General features: G+C 39.0%; 1 protein-coding gene across 1 annotated transcript in view; it reads right to left on the bottom strand.

Annotated features, from left to right (window-relative positions):
* The window catches only part of PAPSS1 (3'-phosphoadenosine 5'-phosphosulfate synthase 1), a 147,311-nt gene that overhangs the window by 78,379 nt on the left and 49,251 nt on the right, over window positions 1–19,681 (bottom strand). Inside the window, exon 5 of the mRNA XM_049885571.1 lies at window positions 11,709–11,827. Coding sequence (XP_049741528.1) covers window positions 11,709–11,827 — 119 coding nt within the window. The remainder of the gene's footprint in view (window positions 1–11,708; window positions 11,828–19,681) is intronic.

Below are 19,681 nucleotides of genomic sequence, written 5' to 3'. Positions count from 1 at the left end.
AATTATATTCTTCCACATAATGCAAGTTAATGCAGAACCTCTAATCTTCACATCCCCAATCCAAGACATACACTATAAAGCTATTTAGATTTATTCCTTGATTTAAAATACCACTGCATTTGATGTATTCATCCCATTTACTTCCCAAGCAATATTTTCAACTCTACTATTTGGTCTCATCTAACCCATCTTGAAGGAGCCCTGGTGGTGCAGCAGTTAAAGCACTTAGCTGCAATCAAAAGGTCCGAGGTTCAAGCCCATCAGCTGCTGTGCAAGAGAAAGATGTGGCAGTCTGCTTCCGTAAAGATTTACAGCGTTGGAAACCCTACAGAGCAGTTCTACTCTGTCCTGTGGGGTCCCTATGAGTCAGAATGACTCGACAGCAGTAGGTTTTTTAACCCATCTTTGGTAAATGCCTTTGTAATGACATTTGAACAGCATTTGCCACCCCTGGATCACTAACCAGAACAAAAAAAAATTTTGACTTATAGCGACCCTATAGGACAGAGTAGAACTGCTCCAAAGAGTTTCCAAGGAGCGCCTGGCAGATTTGAACTGCCAACCTCTCAGCAGCCGCGGCACTTAACCACTACGCCACCAGGGTTTACCTCCTGGATCACTAGGGAGAAGGAATTTGCTGTGGAAAATGCACATTACACCAAATCACCTTGCTGATCAGGCTGCAGTAGGCAAAGGCCTCCTTGCATCATCAACTAACCAAGAACTTAGAGCTGAATGTCAGGTATTCACTACTGGTTGCTTACTGTCTAAATACCCATTTGAGAATTAAACTTTGTGAGAAAAACAAGGAATGAGAATAAATGCCAGACCATACCTAACCCTATGTGTGTATACATTTCACACACATATATATTTAATATAGATACACATCATAATGTATTCTTTCACATAAGTACATATAATACACATACAGTTCTTCCTTCAATTGTATTTCTAAATTCTATGTTATGAAATAAAGAAAAATGAATATATTTATATATAAATCTTTCTAGTCTATATGCTATAAATTAAATAATGGTGGTAAAGACCAAAAATTAAGGTCCACAACGCAGTAATTTTTATTGTTTTATTCACTGCCATACCCTCAGTGTTCATAACAGCACCTAGCATGTAAGGCACTCAGTGTTTGTTAAATTAACTAACAAGATCAAGCAATTACAACACAGAAATACTCACGTGCTTTCAATGGGAAGTGAAGTCATTTACTTAGGAAAGCACATAACTGAAATCTTTTTCCCCAAAAGAGGGTGGTACCAAAAGAAAGCAATTACATTAAGGTTAAAGTATGCCGCACAAAGACCACTTGGGAAACTCAAGTGAGAGATGGTTGGAAGCTAAACTAGGAGAGTGACCACTTACCCCAGGTTCTAACAATCAGAATATTTAAAAAGACACAATGCCGTGCATATACATCCCTTAAAAAAATACTCAGTAAATTTTATTTCATATCTGTCCTCTTCAAATGGTCACTGAAATTATTCACTCATCAGACCACTCTGGAGACATAATACAGACCAATTAATACCTGCGTAAAAGGAAGGGCAGCTAGTACAATCATTAATTGGTAGCAAACAAATTAGGAGCACAGCATTAATCAGGATCACAGAGACCAAGGCAAGCAATGGCGCAAAAAAAAAAAAAAAACTATAGTGGAATACATAAAAATAATAATAATGAAATATGTTACTTGGGGAAACCCTGGTGGCGTAGTGGTTAAGTGCTATGGCTGCTAACCAAAAGGTCAGCAGTTCGAATCTGCCAGGTGCTCCTTAGAAACTCTATGCGGCAGTTCTACTCTGTCCTATAGGGTCGCTATGAGTCGGAATCAACTCGACGGCACTGGGTTTGGTTTTTTTTTTTTTTTGGTTTATGTTACTTGGAAACAAACTACAGTGAACCTTAGACACAAATCAATAAACAATACTGAAAAAAATTCAATAAATGTTTTAGAGCAAAAACGGAAAGAATTAGACCACACTTTAGGAAGATGATTCTACAAACGGTATTTAAAAAAAAAAAAGAAACCAAACCTGTTGCCATCGAGTCAAGTCTGACTCACAGCGACCCTATGGGACAGAGTGGAACTGCCCCATAGGACTTCCAAGGAGCAGCTGGTGGATTCAAACTGCCAATCTTTTAGTTAGCAGCCGAGCTAGTATAGGCAGAATAAAAGGCATAGAGAACTAGAAGCAGGGTGAACAGTTAAGGAAATATTGTAATATTTCGGGTAGTAGGAGGCTACAATTTTACAGTGGCAGTTCACCCTCAATTTTTAACCATTAAAAATAAATACAAAGTCCTATGCATCAGACCCAACATGCATCTTCATTTTCATTTTACAGAATCTAATTTAATTCTAAACACATTGTGAGATTCTGAACTGAATCCTGGAACAGAAAAGAATATTAGTGGAAAAACTGATGAAATCCAAGTAGATATTTTGTGCTTTAGTTAACAGTATCATACCAACATTATTTTCTAGTTTTTATAAATGTTCTAAGGTCATGTAAAATACTAACATACGAGGAAGCTGGGTGAAGGATATACAGGAACTTTCTGTACTATTTTTAGACATACAGAAAAGAGTTTCAAAATTTTCTCAAAAATTTTTTTTTAATTTAGCAAAATCATGTCACTCAACCCAAAAAAAAAGAAAAAACATGTTATGTGGGTAAAGTGTCAAATCCAAAAAATGTCGTATCTTGCTATTCTAAATTTAAGGCCCCCAAAGAAGTGGTTAGGAATTGAGGGAAAAAAAGAAGAGAAGGAGGGAGATACCTGCAGTACCCATCACCCATCAAATCTAATAATCACTTATTTAAATCTTCAGTATCTAGAATTAACTGTAGTCCATAGAAAGGCTTCAGAGTTTCATGAGTCCCCTAAAATTACATATAAAAGAGAATATATGTGCACTTTTCTGAGGTTTTACAAAACACTTAAGAACCACTAATAAGATATCAAAAAAAGATAATCAAAACTAACAAAAAATAAAACTATGTATAACTTTCTAATTCTGATAAGACAAAAATCTCAAGTTAAAAAAAAGACAGGTTCAATGTACAAAACTAGAAACAAAAGCACACCAAAAATATAAAAGAAAAATATTAGAAAGCACAGTTCCAACAAAAATGACATAGAATATCTATGTCTTAGAAAAATGATTTCATATAAGTTTATAAGAAAACTTCAAAAGACCCAATAAAGAATAAGAAAAGACAATTCACAGAAAATAAAGCACAGAGGTTCTGCAAGAGAACATCACCCCACCCTAACAAGAAAAAAAGCCAGTTTATCTACAAAATCATAAACTTTCTTGAGCCTGCCATGGAGCTGAGATCCAAAAGCAATACAATGAACTGAGTTCCAAAGCATGACAAGCTCCACCAAGATAAGACAAGACACATGAACCTTTAGCAGAGCATGGAAAAAAGAAGTGGCTGCCAATAAAGGCAGGTAAGATAACAGCTAAAATGTTCTTAAACTCTTGTCAGCTAAGTGTGGACTAGTGTGACAAGTAAGTATAACTGGGTGCCCCAGACACAAGAAGTTCTGCATTCACTCACAAGTGGACCTACAATGGGTGCTTATGAGAACAACGGGAGCAGGTATGAAGACTAGAGGGTGAGCCACCTTTACCGGTACACAGGCAGAAAACTGCCCACTTCTTCTCAGATCCTTCTCTCATATAATGCTAAAGCCTTAAGCTGCTGAGGAAAGGCAGGAAACCTTCCCAGGGCCCATTATTTCTGGAAGAAGTATAAAAGCAAAAACGGTTTGTCAAGAGACGAGAGAAAAAAGAAACCCTCTCAGGCCCAGGATCCTGCACAGATACAAACCAGAAATCTGCTAATGCATGTGAGGGGCGGAAAACTCACACTACCCAAGACTCCCAGAGGTTCAAAGCCATTCAGGGAGAAAAAGGAACACCGCAAAAGACCTACCCCAAGACCAAGGAGTGTACAGATCCTGACTAAGACTGAGACCGGACGAGGAAAACCCAAGAACTACATTCCACCTCCATCATGAGCCTTACCGAGTAATAAGCAATATCAATTTACTCTGAGAGTGGAGCAAGAGCCTAGAGAGAGAGACTTCCTGTAAAGCAGGCAGGCAAGGAATGCTGAAAGCTTAGGGTGGAGCAGGAACACTCAGAAAAGCCCTCTAGCAAGCCAGGTCTCACTCTAAGCACAATGTGGAGACTTGTGAATCCTGTGGTGCATTAAGAGGAACTACAGAATAACAAAAGCCAAATCCAGCTGAGTTACTGACTAGCTCAACCCACTACACTGACATCATGACAAAAAAGGGGCAGGCCAGGGCATAAATACTATTTACCTCAATCTCTACTATTCTTCCAAACACCATGTCCAGCATTCAATTAAAATATGTATATATATATACACACACACACCGAAAAGCAAAAAAAAAAACTCAGTGTCAAGAGATAAAGCAATCTACAAAACCGAATCCAGAAATGACTCAGATGTTGAAACCAGAAGATAGGAATTTACAAAAACTATGATTAATATGTTAAAAAGATCTAGTGGAAAACTGAACAGTCACGAACAGATGGAGAATGTCAAGAGAGATGTAAACTATATATAAAAAACATATATACATATATATATACACAAATACATATATATAAAAGCCAGTTGCTAATGATAGAAATTTTTTAAATTATATCACAGTTTAAGAAATCCTTTTAATGGCATGTAAATACATTGGGTATAGCTGAAGAATCAGTGAACTTGAGAAGAGGTGAACAAAAATTATGATGAAAAATTAAAAGAACAAAAATGAAGAAAACAAAAGCCTTGAAATGCTGTGGGACAGTATTATATGGCTTAACATATATGTAATTGGGGTCCCAGACAAAGGAGAGAATAGAGCAAAAGAAGTATTTAAAGAGAAAATGGCCATGTATTTTCAAAAACTTATAAAACAGCAAACCACTGACTCAAAAAGGTCAGAGAATTCCAAACTAGAAGGGAAAAAAGAGAAAACCAAAAACCTACACACATCACATTAAAACTGCAAAAAACCAAAGATTAAGAAGAAATCTTAAATTCAGGCAAAAGAAACACACATCACACTAAAACTGCAAAAAACCAAAGATTAAGAAGAAATCTTGAATTCAGGCAAAAGAAACATTATAAATAGAGGAACAAATAAAAGAATTTTATCAGACTTCTCATCAGGAACAATGCAAGCCAGAGGGCCATGGAGTAACACCTTTAAAGTACTAAAAGAAAAAAACTGTCAACCCAGAATTCTATACCCAGCAAAAATATCTTTTAAAAATGATGCTAGACTGGAAGAGGGGATGAGAAGTTATTGCTTAATAGGTACGGAGTTTTTGTTTGGGATAGCAAAAAGTACTGGAAGTAAACAGTGGTGAAGGTTACACAACACTGTCAGTGTAATTAATGCTACTAAATTGTACACACAAAAATAGTCAAAATGGCTAATCTCACATATATTTTACCACAATTTTTTTTTTTAATAAACTAATACGAGCTGAAAATTCACTGCCAGGAGATCTACATCACAAAAATGTGAAAGGAAGCTCTTCAGGAAAACCAATATGATATCAGAAGGAAATTTAGATCTACACAAAGAATTCACGTGAAGTGTGCGGGGAATAGTAAAAATGATGGTAAATATAAGAGATGTTTTGTTATTTTTAATCTCTTAAAAAAACAGGTCTAAAGCAAAAATTTAACAGTACACTGTGAGATTTATAACATGTAGAACTAAAATGTATGGGAACAATAGCATCAAGGATGGAAGGGAATAAATGGAAGCACACCGATGTGTAAGAATTTTTACTATATGTAAAATTATTTGCAGGTAGGCTATGATAAGTTAAAGATGTGTTTTGTAAACACTTGTGCAATCACTAAAAAAAAAAATTTAAGAGGCATAGGTCTTAAGTAAATATAAAACAAAATAAAAATAAATAATCAAAAAAAAGAGAAAAAGGAGATTAACAAAGAACAGATGGGGCAAATAGAAAAGAACTAGCAAAATGGTAAATCTAAACCCAACAGTATCAATAATTACATGAAATGCAAATAGTCTAAACGCCCCAAATAAAAGGCAAAGATTGTCAAATTAAAAACAAAAAAAAGCAAGACCCAACTATATATTACCTACAAGATAACCATTTTAAAGGTTTCAAAAAAAAAATGGAAAAAGATACACTATGCAACCACTAATCAAAAGAAAACTAAAGTAGCTATGTTAATATAAGATAAAGTAGATTCGGAACAAGAGATAAACAGAGACATTACATAATAATAATAAATAGGTCAATTCATTAAGATGACATAATACTAATGGTGTATGCATCCAATAACAGAGCTTTAAATTATAAAGAACAAAAACTGAAATAACTTAAAGGAGAAATGGAAAAATTGCCAATTATAGCTGGAGATTTCACACACTTCTCAGTAGACAGAAAATCCATAAGAATACAGAAGACTTGAACAACACTGTTAACCAATTTGACCTAACTGGAAATTATAAAAGAACTCTATTCAATGACAGCAGAATACACATTCTTTCCAAGTGCACACGGACGATTTATCATGATAGACTACCAACATGTTCTGCGCCCTAAAACAAATCTCAAAAAATTTTTAAAGATTCGAATCATACCATTTATATCCTCTGACCACAAAAGAAACTATAAATCAGTAACAGAAAATATTGTAAAATCCACAAATATATGAAAATTAAACAACCCAGGCCCAAAAAAAAATCACTAGCAAAATTAAAAGATACAGACATACCTTGTTTTATCGCGCTTCGCATTACTGTGCTTCGCAGATACTGTGTTTTTTATAAATTGATGGTTTGTGGCAATCCTGCATCAAGCAAGTCTATCAGCACTATTTTTCCAATAGCATATGCTCACCAAATGTCTCTGTGTCACATCTTGGTAATTCTCACAGTATTTCAAACTTTTTCATTATTATATTTGTTATAGTGATCTGTGATCAGTAATCGCTGATGTTATTATTATAACTGTTTGGGGGCACCATGAACAACACCCATGTGAGACGGCAAACTTAACTGATAAATGTTCTAGGTGTTCTGACTGCCCCACCAACCGGCTGTTCCCCTGTCTCTCTCCTTCTCCTAGGGCCTCCTTATTCCCTGAGACACAACAATAACGAAATTACGCTAATTAATAACCCTACAATGGCCTCTAAGCGTTCAAGTGAAAGGAAGAATCACACATATCTCACTTTAAATCAAAAGCTAGAAATGATTAAGCTTAATAAGGAAGGCTTGTCAAAAGCCGAGATAAACTGAAAGTTAGGCAAGGCATCTTGTGCCAAACAGTTAGCCAACTTGTGCACAGGTCAAGTTCTTGAAAGACGTTAAACGTGCTATTCCAGTGAACACATGAATGATAAGAAAGCGAAACAGCCTTATTGCTGACAGGAAGAAAGTCTTAGTGGTCTGGAGAGAAGATCACACAGCCACATTTCCATAAGCTGAAGTCTAACGCAGAGCAAGGCCCTAGCTCTCTTTAGTTCTGTGAAGGCTGAGAGAGGTGAGGAAGCTGCAGAAGAAAAGTCTGAAGCTAGCAGAGGCCATTCCATGAAGTCTAAGGAAAGAAGCCATCTCTGTAACATTAAAGTGCAAGGCGAGGCAGCAGGCGCTGACGCAGAAGCTGTAGCAAGGTACCCAGAAGCTCTGGCTGAGACGACGGATAGAGGCGGCTGCGCTAAACAACAGATTCTCAGTGCAGACCAAAGAGCGGTGTACAAGAATATGCATACAGGCCTGTCATAGCTAGAGAGACGTCAGTGCCTGGCTTCAGAGCTTCAAGGACAGGCTGACTCTCTCGTTAGGGGCTGATGCAGCTCGTGCCTAAGTTGAAGCCGGAGCTCATCTGCCATTCTGAAAATCCCAGGGCCCTTAAGAATTCTGCTAAATCTACTCTGCCTGTGCTCTGTAAATGGAAGAACAAAGCCTGAATGACAGCACATCTGTTCACAACATAGTTTACTAAATATTTTAGGCCCACTGTTGAGACCTACTGCTCAGAGAAAAAAGATTCCTTTCAAAACATGACTGCTCATTGACAATGCACCTGGTCACCCAAGAGCTTCTGACAGAGATGCACAAGGAGATTAATGCTGTTTTCATGCCTGCTAATACAACATCCAAAGGAGCCCTGGTGGCAGACTGGTAAAGCGATCAACTGCTAACCAAAAGGTCGGCAGTTCAAAACCACTAGCAGCTCAGCAAGAGAAAGATGTGGCAGTTTGCTTCCACAGAGATTTACAGCCTTGGAAACCCAACGGGGTCGCTATGAGTCGGAACTGACTTGACGGCAGTGGGGTTTTGGAATGCAACATCCATTCTGCTGCTATGGATCAAGGAATAATTTAGACTTTCAAGTCATGTTATTTAAGAAACATATTTTGTAAGGCTACAGCTGCCACAGATAGTGATTCCTCTGATGGATCTGGGCAAAGCAAACTGGAAACCTCCTGGAAAGGATTCACTACTCCAGATGCCATTAAGAACATTCATGAGTCATGGGGTAAGGTCAAAATATCAACATTAACAGGAGTTTGGAAGAAGGTGATTCCAACCTTCACGGATGACTCTGAGGGACTCAAGACTTCAGTGCAGGAAGTAACTGCAAATGTGGTGGAAATAGCAAGAGAACTAGAAATAGAAGTGGAGTCCGAAGATGTGACTGGACTGTTGCAATCTCATAAATTCTTAATGGATAAGAAAGTGGTTTGAGATGAATCTACTCCTGATGAAGATGCTGGGAATCATGTTGAAAGGACAAGAAAAGATTTAGAATATTACATAAACTTAGCTGATAAAGCAGCGGCAGGGTTTGAGAGGACTGACTCCAATTTTGAAAGAAGTTCTACTATGGGTAAAATGCTACCAAACACCAACGCACGCTACAGAAAAATCTTTCGTGAAAGGAAGAAGAGTCAATTGATGCAGCAAACTTCATCGTTATCTTAAGATATAGCCTCAGCAACCACCACCCTGATCAGTTAGCAGCCATTAACATCGAGGCAAGACACTCCTCCAGCAAAAAGATTATGACTCGCTAAAGGCTCAGATTATGGTTAGCATAGAACTCTGTGAAACATTTTAGAAAGAAATAATACCAGCTCTACGTAAACTCTATCAGAAAATAGAAGAGGAAGGAAAAATTCTCAACTCATTTTAAGAAATGGGCATTATCCTGATTCCAAAACCAGACATTACAAGAAAACTACAAACCATTATCGTTCATAAATATAGATCCAAAAAACTTTACCAAAATATTATCTTATTTTATCAATATATTTAAATTACCATATTTTTAAGCAAATAATGCACACCTTCTGCATCTGTTTGCTGGCCATGCCCTCCCCCTCCAAAGCATCCTCACAAGCTCGCTATACTAATTTTTCTTCAGAGCAACATGTAATGAAAGACTTGCACAGCCGTTGCCTATGAAAATACTTCACTGGGGAGGGCACTGCCAGCAAACAAACACAAAAGTGCATGTTATTTGTGTAAAAATACGGTCATTTATTTATTTAATACAATCATTAAATACACAAGGAAGTAAGTCTTGCTATTGATGAAATACAAATAATTATCCATTTTTACTTGTTTGATTAGCAAATTATTTTAAAAGTCATACCATCCAATGTTGGCTAAGTTGTAACAAAATGGTAGTATTCTTTTGGGAAACAATTTGGCAACACCAATTAAACATGACAAAAGTATCCACACTATGCGACCCAGTAGGAGCCCTGGTAGCACAGTGGTTAAGTGCTGAGCTCCTAACCTACAGGTTGTTGGTCTGAACCCACCAGCCACTCAGCAGGAGAAAGATGTGGCAGTCTGCTTCCACAAAGACTTACAGCCTTGGAAATGCTAAGGGGCAGTTCTACTCTGTCCTATATGGCCACTGTGAGTCAGAATCATCTGGACTGTAATGGGTTTGGTTTGTTTTTTGGTGTGTGACCCGGTAATGACACCTCTAGGATTTATTTCAATAATACAGAAGAAAGTTATATGCAAAACTATATACCTTAAACAACAATAACTCATGCTTATCTCCAAATAAATTATTTTTAAAACTTAGACAACAATAAGAATGATTCGATATAAAGCCTTTCCAGGCTCATTCCTGTGTCTCCCAATATGCTAGGTGCATACTGAAATCGTAGTTTCTAACACACTTCCTGAAAGTTATATATTCTTATTTCTGTCTCTATCAGCTACAACATAAGTCCCTCAAGAACAGACATAGCTTATTAATCTTTGTATTGCTAGTGCCTAGGACTGTGCCTAATGGGCTTTTAATAAACACCTGACTGATGATAGATGATGAAAAAAGGAACGCTGGGGCAGCTTTGGAGAGGTGAGAGCGAAGCCAGAAACAGAGTGGTAAGGCTAGAGCAAGAGCTCAGAAATAGGTTAATAGGAAACTAGAGAGCAAAACGATGACGTATACAACCTCCTGGGGTAAGGTCATGTTGACCTACAGAGAACATATCAGCATATGCAAAGAAAACATCAGAGCGATACAGTTACCCATTCATATTATTTATATTTATTCATCTAAAATGTCTAGATAAGGAAAATAAATTAGGAAGGAAAGTCCCAGGTTAATTACCTAGTAGATATTTCATAATACAGAAAAATTCAAATGGTATGCATTTATATCACACAAAGGTAATTAAAAAAAAAGAGGAGGTGTATGTCTAACATATCCAGTAAGAGATACTAAGATGAAAGCAGTTTATGGTAATAGGGTTTTATAGGTCAAGAGGGGCTGAAACTCCATAAGCCACAGTTAGGACAGGATGAGGAGCAATGACATTTCATGGTCTATGTACCACTTTATCACAAGTCCCTGTGCAGCCCTGAGCAACAAAGGAAGGGACACCATGACTATGGGAGAGAGTAACTACCGACACAAGGACCTTCTTTCACACGAAGGCTAGATCCTCTCCAACTAGAGTAAATTGGCCCTCCTGTGGGGAGGTGAGCTGGGGGAAGGGGGCACACAGAGGTAGCATAGAGAAAGGAGAAGGGAAAGAAAAATAACTTCTGACAACTCAGACTAAACCCTGAAGGAACTATGTTCCTATTAGTGGGCCTAAGCACCTTGGGTAACATGAAGCTTCTTTATGCTTCTATTTGCTTAAGAACCAGGGAAAGGTCCTTATGTTCTGCAATCTTACCCTCCACAGGATCCTCCCTAAAATCCAACCCTAAGAATATCAACATGTTATCATAGGGAAAATCTGGGCTCTCTCTAAATGTCTAGGAAAAGTGAACTGCGTTATGTATCTCAATTTGAAAAACGTAATAACGCCAAGTTATTAAGGCTGACTAATCATGGCTGGATTTTTTCTATTAGTTCTTATATGGTAAGTACAATTTGACTCCCAAGCTTCCTGAGATTTACATTGACCAGAATATTTCAAATACTGTACATATATGGTGTTCCCTATGTATATAAGTACATACACATAACACAGTCATAGATACACAGAAAACTGTTGACATGGTGAGGAATTTAAAATATAAATGGTATTCAATATTTATGCCATCTTATTTTGGTAGGAGAAAGGTTAGGTAACAGGTATAATCACTCTCTGGTGGTTCCCTCTTCGACTTTCTCCTACCCGTTCCTGTAGAAGCTCCACAACTTGCTGGACACAATCATTTACATCACAGGAGTCTGTTTTCAGCACCAATTCAGGAGCCTCTGGTTTCTCATACTCAGAATCAATCCCAGTGAAACCTGTAAAAGGTATCAGATAATTGAGTGAGGAGGATTCAAATTAAAACAAACAGGCTTGTTCCATCAGTGCAAATAGCTGTTATGTTAAAGTTTGTATCTGTACTGCCCATCTAAGCTATGGGGTTATAATACTGAAACTTCTCTTTCTTAGGAGAATTCTAACTAAGCTTCTGTTTCCTCTTTAAATGCATCTTTCTTTTTCTCTCTAAAGTAAACGCCTACACTGCCTGTGAAGAAATAAGCATTCGCTATCAGGTGATTCATGTATCTCAAATTTCTCCACAGGAAGAGACAGGACACAGTACCTGAGCCCTGGGCATAAGACTGACCTTGACCAGTTTTTTTCTCCTCTCAATGCAAAAATGGATACTAAATCAGTCCGTCCATTACATTCTCAATTGTGTCTACGAAAAAACTGAATCTCTGCAGGCTTTCTTCTGCCATCAGAAAACAAGTGTTCATTCAAAGCAAATACTATTAGCTTAAGCAAACCATAGATAAAGGAGAAAAGGCTGTCATTATCATAAAATACATTCCACAGTCAAATATAATCAACTTAGACATTAAACACTATTTGGATTTTCCTTATTGTATATGTGTTACCACGTAACTGCCAAGAAAAGAAAAAATTCACAATGTTTCCCCAAAGGGAGTGGGCTCAATGAACTGAAGATAGGTTGCTCTTGTCTTATACCCTGACATTACCCCTTATGTAAATCATTCAAGGACTGCCTGCATCGAAATGCCTGGGTCATTCTTAGATTATAAATTAGAATAGTAAACATGAATTTAAAGTATTACTATTAAGAGATCCAGTCAGTATCCACTTTGCCATGAGAACAGAAGAACTGGTTGGTGCCCAGCTACCATTAGTAAACATTTTGATCAAAGATTCTACAAAAAAATCCTGATCAAAGGGGGGGGAAGCAGAATAGAATTTTTGATTCTCATGGACTCCAGGCTTCCTGGAGCCATGAAGGTTGGATGAACCCCTGAAACTACTGCCCTGAGATAATCTTCAAACCTTAAACCAAAAATATCCCCTGAAGTGTTCTTAAAACCAAACAACAGTAAAGCTTAACTAGTAAAGAACTCTGCCTTGAGCACTGTGCTCTTTTAAGATCCATCTATATAAGATCAAACTGACAACAGTAACTCAAAAGAGTAGATAGGAAACTTAGGGAGCACTGAATCTATGCTAGTGGGGGAGGAACAAGTCAGAAAAGGAGGGTAAGAGTGGTTGTACAAGTCAAAGAACGTAATCAATGTCACTGAATTGCACATGTAGAAATCGTTAAGCTGGTTTATGTCCTGCTGTGTATATTTTTAACAATAAAAATAAATTATATTAAAAAAAGGTCCAGTTATCACAGGAATTCTAAAATACATGATACAAACCAATAGCCATTCATTTCATCTAAGTATCAAATGAAGTTATCTTCCCTAGCTAATCTACCCCATATATAAAATTTACACTGCGAGAAAAATATTTGTATTTCAATAGATAACAAAAAAAAAATCTTAATAACAATTGTGAAAATAATTTAGATAGGAAAATGGCAGGCACAGGCATAAATTTACTGTTTAGTAAATTCTATGTAAAGACCTTTAAAAACCTGAGGACCCTGAACGGGTTCAATCTTGTCTGTCCTTGAAAGTTCATCATCACAGCTCTGAAATGGCATTGGTAGGGAGCTTGTTAAGCACCAGTTTGACAAAGAGTAAATAATTTTTACAAAATAAACAACTCTACAATCAAGAACTCTATCATCTTGCAAACCTGAACTAAATAAATAAATGTGCACATATATAAAGATATATACACACACACAGACACACATATTACACTAATGAACATTTTATCAATGTCTACTCACAGGAATTCAGCAATGCTTGGAAAGTAAACCAGTAACACATAGAAAACTAGTCTAATACAAACACACTCCTAGATATAGAATGAAAACTACAAGCAACCCAAGGTCATTTTGGATGTAATCTTACTCATCTTTGCACCCCCAGAACCAACCAGGTCATTATATAATTCAGCATTATGCAAAAATGGAGGGCTTTTTTTTTTTTCTGTTTTCCGAACATTCATTTGTTCAATTTTTTTTAATTTAAAAAATATGATCATAGAAATAGTAACAGCTAAGATTTACTGATGTGCTCATCACTACAATGAGCCCAGTTATGCATTATTCCTCTGTGGAGGAGGCCTGGAGGAGAGGCAGGTTGTGTGACTGGAAGGCCCACAGCTTAAGCACTTCACCTTACTTGTATGCTGGGTCACAGCTTCCCTCGCAGAACTGCCTAGAGGGCTCCAATCCCACCCCTGCAAGCCCTATCCTGCTCGGCCCTCCAGGTCTGGCGAGTCACTGGGTCACTGAGGCTCAGGCTTCCTGCAAGGGCGCTGGGAGCCTGGCCGTGCAGCCAGCCCCACGGAGGCAGACTTCAGACCCAGTTCAGCTCACTATGGGATATCATTAAACTCGCACACATTTCTTCGAAACACTCTCTCTCTTTCCTTCCTTCCCAAACCCAAAACAAACCAAACCCACTGCCATGGAGTCGATTCTGACTCATAGCAACCCTACAGGATACAGTAGAACTACTCCATAGGGTTTCCAAGGCTGTAAATCTTTACAGAAGCAGACTCCCACATCTTTCTCCCGCTGAGAGGCTGATTAAGTGCTTTAACCACTGTACCACCAGGGCTCCTTCCCTTCCACTCCCACCCTGCAGTCCACCCGGTGGCCACAGAGGACGCTAGCCCCCAGTGGCAGCTGAAGGCAGCATTCAGGGAGGAGGAGGGAGGTGCGGGGAAGCTCGGCCCAGCTTCCTGGAAGCCACCTGGAGATCCTCCTCAAAGGAGCGGATGCTCTGCAGCCATTGCCATGTCCGCAACCTAGTTAATATGCAAAACAGATTTTTTTACTACTGTCATAAATGCGAAATGTTCTAATAAGGTGATAGGTAATAAGTGAGGATTAGGTGTACATCCTTTGCAAACAGAAGGTAGCACTCAATGTGTGTTGGCCATCCCACTCATCTGACAAGCACTTACTGAGCATGTGCCAGGTGTTTTGCTTGGAGCCTCCTAATGTGGTGTTCCTTGTTGTTATTGTTAGGTGCCGTTCAGTCAGTTTCAACTCATACTGACCCTGTGCACAACAGAACAAAACATTGGCCAGTCCTGCACCACCCTCGAAATTCTTGCTATCCTTGAGACCATTGCTGCAGCCACTGTGACCATCCATCACATTGAGAGTCTTCCTCTTTTTCGCTGATCCTCTACTTTACCAAGCATGATGTCCTTCTCCAGGGACCAATCCCTCCTGATAAAATGTCCAAAGTACATGAGATGAAATTTCACCATCCTTGCTTCTAAGCAGCATTCTGGTTGTGCTTCTTCCAAGACAGATCTCTTTATTCTTTTGACAGTCCATGGTATATTCAATATTCTTCACCAACACCACAATTCAAACATGTCAATTCTTCTTCAGTCTTCCTTATTCATTGCCCAGCTTTTGTACGCACATGAGGTGACTGAAAACACCATGGCTTAGGTTAGGCACACCTTAGTCCTCAAGGTGGTATCTTTGCTCTTCAACACTTTAAAGAGGTCTTTTGCAGCAGATTTGCCCAATACAATGCGTCTTTTGATTTCTCGACTGCTGCTTCCATGGGTATTGGTTGCGGATCCAAGTAAAACGAAATCCTTGACAACTTCAATCTTTTCTCCATTTATCATGATATTGCTTATTACTCCAGTTGTGAGTTTTGGTTCCTTTGTGTTGAGGTGTAACCCATACTGACGGCTGTGGTCTCTGATCTTCATCAGTGTTTCAAGTCCTCTTCACTTTCAGCAAGCAACGTTGTGTCATCTACATAACGCAGGTTGTTAATGAGTCTTCCTCCAATCTTGATACTCCATTCTTCTTCATAGAGTCCAACTTCTTGGATTATCTGCTCAGCATACAGATTGAATAGGTATGGCAAAAGGATACAACCCCGACCCACACCTTTCCTGGCCCTAATTCACACACTATCCCCTTGTTCTGTTCGAACAGCTGCCTCTTGATCCATGCACAGATTCCTCACGAGCACAATTAAGAGTTCTGGAATTCCCATTCTCCACAATGTTATCCGTAATTTGTTACGAACCACACAGTCAAATGCCTTAGCATAGGCAATAAAACGAGGGAAACATCTTTCTGGTATTCTCTGCTTTGAGCCAGTATCCACCTGACATCAGTAATGATATCCCTCATTCCACATTCTCTTCTAAATCTGACTTGAATTTCTGGCAAGTTCCCTGTTGATATACCACTACAGCCGCTTTTGAATGATCTTCTGCAAAATTTTGCTTGCATGTGATATTAACAATATTGTTTGATAATTTCCACATTTGGCTGGATCACCTTTCTAGGGAACAGGCAAAAATATGGATCTCTTCCAGTCTGTTGGCCAGGTAGCATGCTTCCAAATTTCTTGGCATAGGCGGGCAAGCACTTCCAGCACCATATCTGTTTGTTGAAACATCTCAATTGGTATTCCATCAATTCCTGGAGCCTTGTTTTTCGCCAATGCCTTCAGTACCATCGGCTCCTGATCATATGTTACCTCCTGAAATGGCTGAACATCGATCAACTCTTTTTGGTATAGTGACTCTCTGTATTCCTTCCATCTTCTTTTGATGCTCCCTGCGTCATTTAATATTTTGCCTATAGAATTCTTCAATACTGCAACCTGAGGCTTGAATTTTTTCTTCAGTTCTTTCAGCTTGAGAAGTGCCGAGAGTGTTCTTCCCTTTTGTTTTTCTATCTCCAGGTCTTTGCACATGTCATCTTAATACTTCATCTTCTTGAGATGCCCTTTGAAATCTTCTGTTCAGATCTTTTACTTCATCATGTTTTCCCTTTGCTTTAGCTGCTCAACATTCAAGAGCAAGTGTCACATGAACCAGAGACTATATCATCCTGAGACCAGAAGAACTAGATGGTGCCTGGCTGCAACTGATGACTGCCCTGACAGGGAACACAACAGAGAACCCCTAAGGGTACAGGAGAGCAGTGGGATGCAGACCCAAAATTCTTACAAAAAGACCAGACTTAATGGTCTGACTGAGACTGGAAGAACCCCAGTGGTCATGGCCCCCAGGCCTTCTTTTGGCCCAGGACAGGAGCCATTCCCGAAGCCAACTCTTCAGACATGGATTAGACCAGACAATGGATCGGAGAGGGATGCTGGTGAGGAGTGAGCTTCTTGGATCAGGTGGACACTTGAGACTATGTTGGCATCTCCTACCTGGAGGGGAGATGAGAGGGCAGAGGGGGCTAGAAGCTGGCGAAATGGACACGAAAAGAGATAGTGGAGGGAGAGAGTGGGCTGTCTCATTAGGGGGAGAGTAACTGGGAGTATGTAGCAAGGTGTATTTAAGTTTTTATGTGAGAGACCGACTTGATTTGTAAACTTTCAGTTAAAGCACAATAAAAATTATAAAAAAAAAAAAAAGAACAAGTGTCAGAGTCTCTTCTGATATCCATTTAGGTCTTTTCTTTCTCTCCTGTCTTTTTAATGACCTCTTGCTTTCTTCATGTATGATGTCATTCCACAACTCATCTCGTCTTCTGTCATTAGTGTTCAACGAGTCAAATCTATTCTTGAGACAGTCTCTAAATTCAGATGGGATGTGCTCAAGGTGGTATTTTGGCCCTCACTGATGTGTTCTAATTTTCTTCAGTTTCAACTTCAGCTTGCATATGAGTAATCGATGGTCTGATCTGCAACTGGCCCCTGGCCTTGTTCTGACTGATGATATTGAGCTCTTCCATCGTCTCTTTCAACAGATACAGTAGATTTGATGCCTGCGTATTCCATCTGGCGATGTCCATGTGTATGGTCACTACTTATGTTGGTGAAAAAAGGTATTTGCGATGAAGAATTATGCAATCTCCGACATCGTTTCTATCACCAAGGCCATATTTTCCAACTATCGATCCTTCTTCGTTTCCAACTTTCACGTTCCAATCTCCAGTAGTTATTAGTACATCCTGATTGCTGCATATTCAATCAATTTCAGACTGCAAAAGTTAGTAAAAATCTTCAATTTCTTCATCTTTGGCCTTAGTGGCTGGTGTATAAATTTTAATAACAGTCATATTAACTGGACTTTATAGGCATATGGATATTATTCTATCACTGACAGCACTGTACTTCAGGATGGATCTTGAAATATTCTTTTAGACAATGAATGCAACACCATTCCTCTTCAAGCTGTTGTTCCCAGGACAGTAGACCACATGATTGTTTGATTCAAAATGACCAATACCAGTCCATTTCAGCTCACTAATGCTTAGGATATTGATCTTCATGTGTCTCACTTCATTTCTGACGATTTCTAATTTTCCTAGATTCATACTTCATATACTCCACGGTCCAATTATTAATGGATGTCTGCAGCTTTTTCTTCTCATTTTGAGTCATGCCACATCAGCAAATGAAGGTCCTGAAAGTTTGACTCCATCCATGTCCTTAGGGTCTACTCTACGTTAAAGAGGCAGCTTTTCCCAGTTGTATTTTGAGTGCCTTCCAACCTGGGGGGCTCATCTTCCAGCACTGCATCAGACAATGTTCCGCTGCTATTCATAAGGTTTTCACTGGCTAACGCTTTTGAGAAGTAAACCGCCAGGTCCTTCCTCCTAGTCTGCCTTAGTTTGGAAGCTCAGCTGAAACCTATCCGCCATGGGTGACCCTGCTAGTATTTGAATACCGGTGGCATAGCTTCTAGCATCACAGCCCCCACAGTTCAACAAACTGACAGACACGTGGTGGTAAGTGCTAGTGAGACAAAAATGATCAAGATATTGTCCCTGCTCACAAGCAGCTTACTCCAGCTGGGCAGATAAATCTACCACCCTTATAATCCATCCTTACAAAAACACCAAAGCCAGCTACAACTGAAAGTAAAAGGTTTAGACTCAGGATTCCAGACATGTCATTTTGTTTCTCTTTACCAAATCTCTATTACAAAAAAACTAAAGTGAAAAGAGCTAAACAGCTTCCTACCCCGTTATCATAAATTATGCAAGTCAAACAGCCTGCTAACTCTGAGCCAATAAAGTACAGACTTAATAGGTAAAAGGGCTCACTAGCAAAGCCACTTATCAAGGAACAGAGTCTCCGTGGTGGAACGCTGAATAGCTGCCTTGCCTGAGGAAGTAGATTTTGCCAAAGTAGGTGAAGATCACTGTAACTGCTAGAACCTTTCCAGAACCAATGTCAGAAGAGACTTAAGGGCAAGCATATCCCTTCCTGTTTTCCATTTCAGATCCAGAGGCTGAATACCAAAATCTAATTCACAGAGCTCTTCAGGGACTCCTATCACATCCCCTGCTGGGAAGGCCAACAAAAGCTACCTGCATGAATCACTGAACTCTAAACAATAAAAAAAAAAAAAAAAATTTTTTTTTTTTGGTGACTTAATAATCTACCTTCAATTTTTTTTTTTTTTTTAAGTGTTGGCACATCCTGTTTCTCTTAACAATAACAACATTGTTGTTAGCTGCCCTCAAGTCAGCTCCTGACTCATGGCGACCCACACACAACAGATTGAAACACTGCCCCGTCCTGCACCATCCCCATGACCAGTTGCAGATGGGACCCTTGTGATCCCTAGTGTTTTCACTGCCTGATTTTGGGAAGTAGATCACCACACCTTTCTTTCTAGTCTGTCTTACTCTGGAAGCTCCACTGAAATCTGTTCAGCCTCACAGCAACACACAAGCTTCCACTGACAGGCGGGTGGTGGCTGTACATAAGGCACAATGACCAGGAATTGAACCCGAGTCTCCA

Source organism: Elephas maximus, chromosome 5, assembly GCF_024166365.1.
Source record: "Elephas maximus indicus isolate mEleMax1 chromosome 5, mEleMax1 primary haplotype, whole genome shotgun sequence".
Lineage (NCBI taxonomy): Eukaryota > Metazoa > Chordata > Mammalia > Proboscidea > Elephantidae > Elephas > Elephas maximus.
This window is presented reverse-complemented; position numbering and strand designations above follow the sequence as displayed.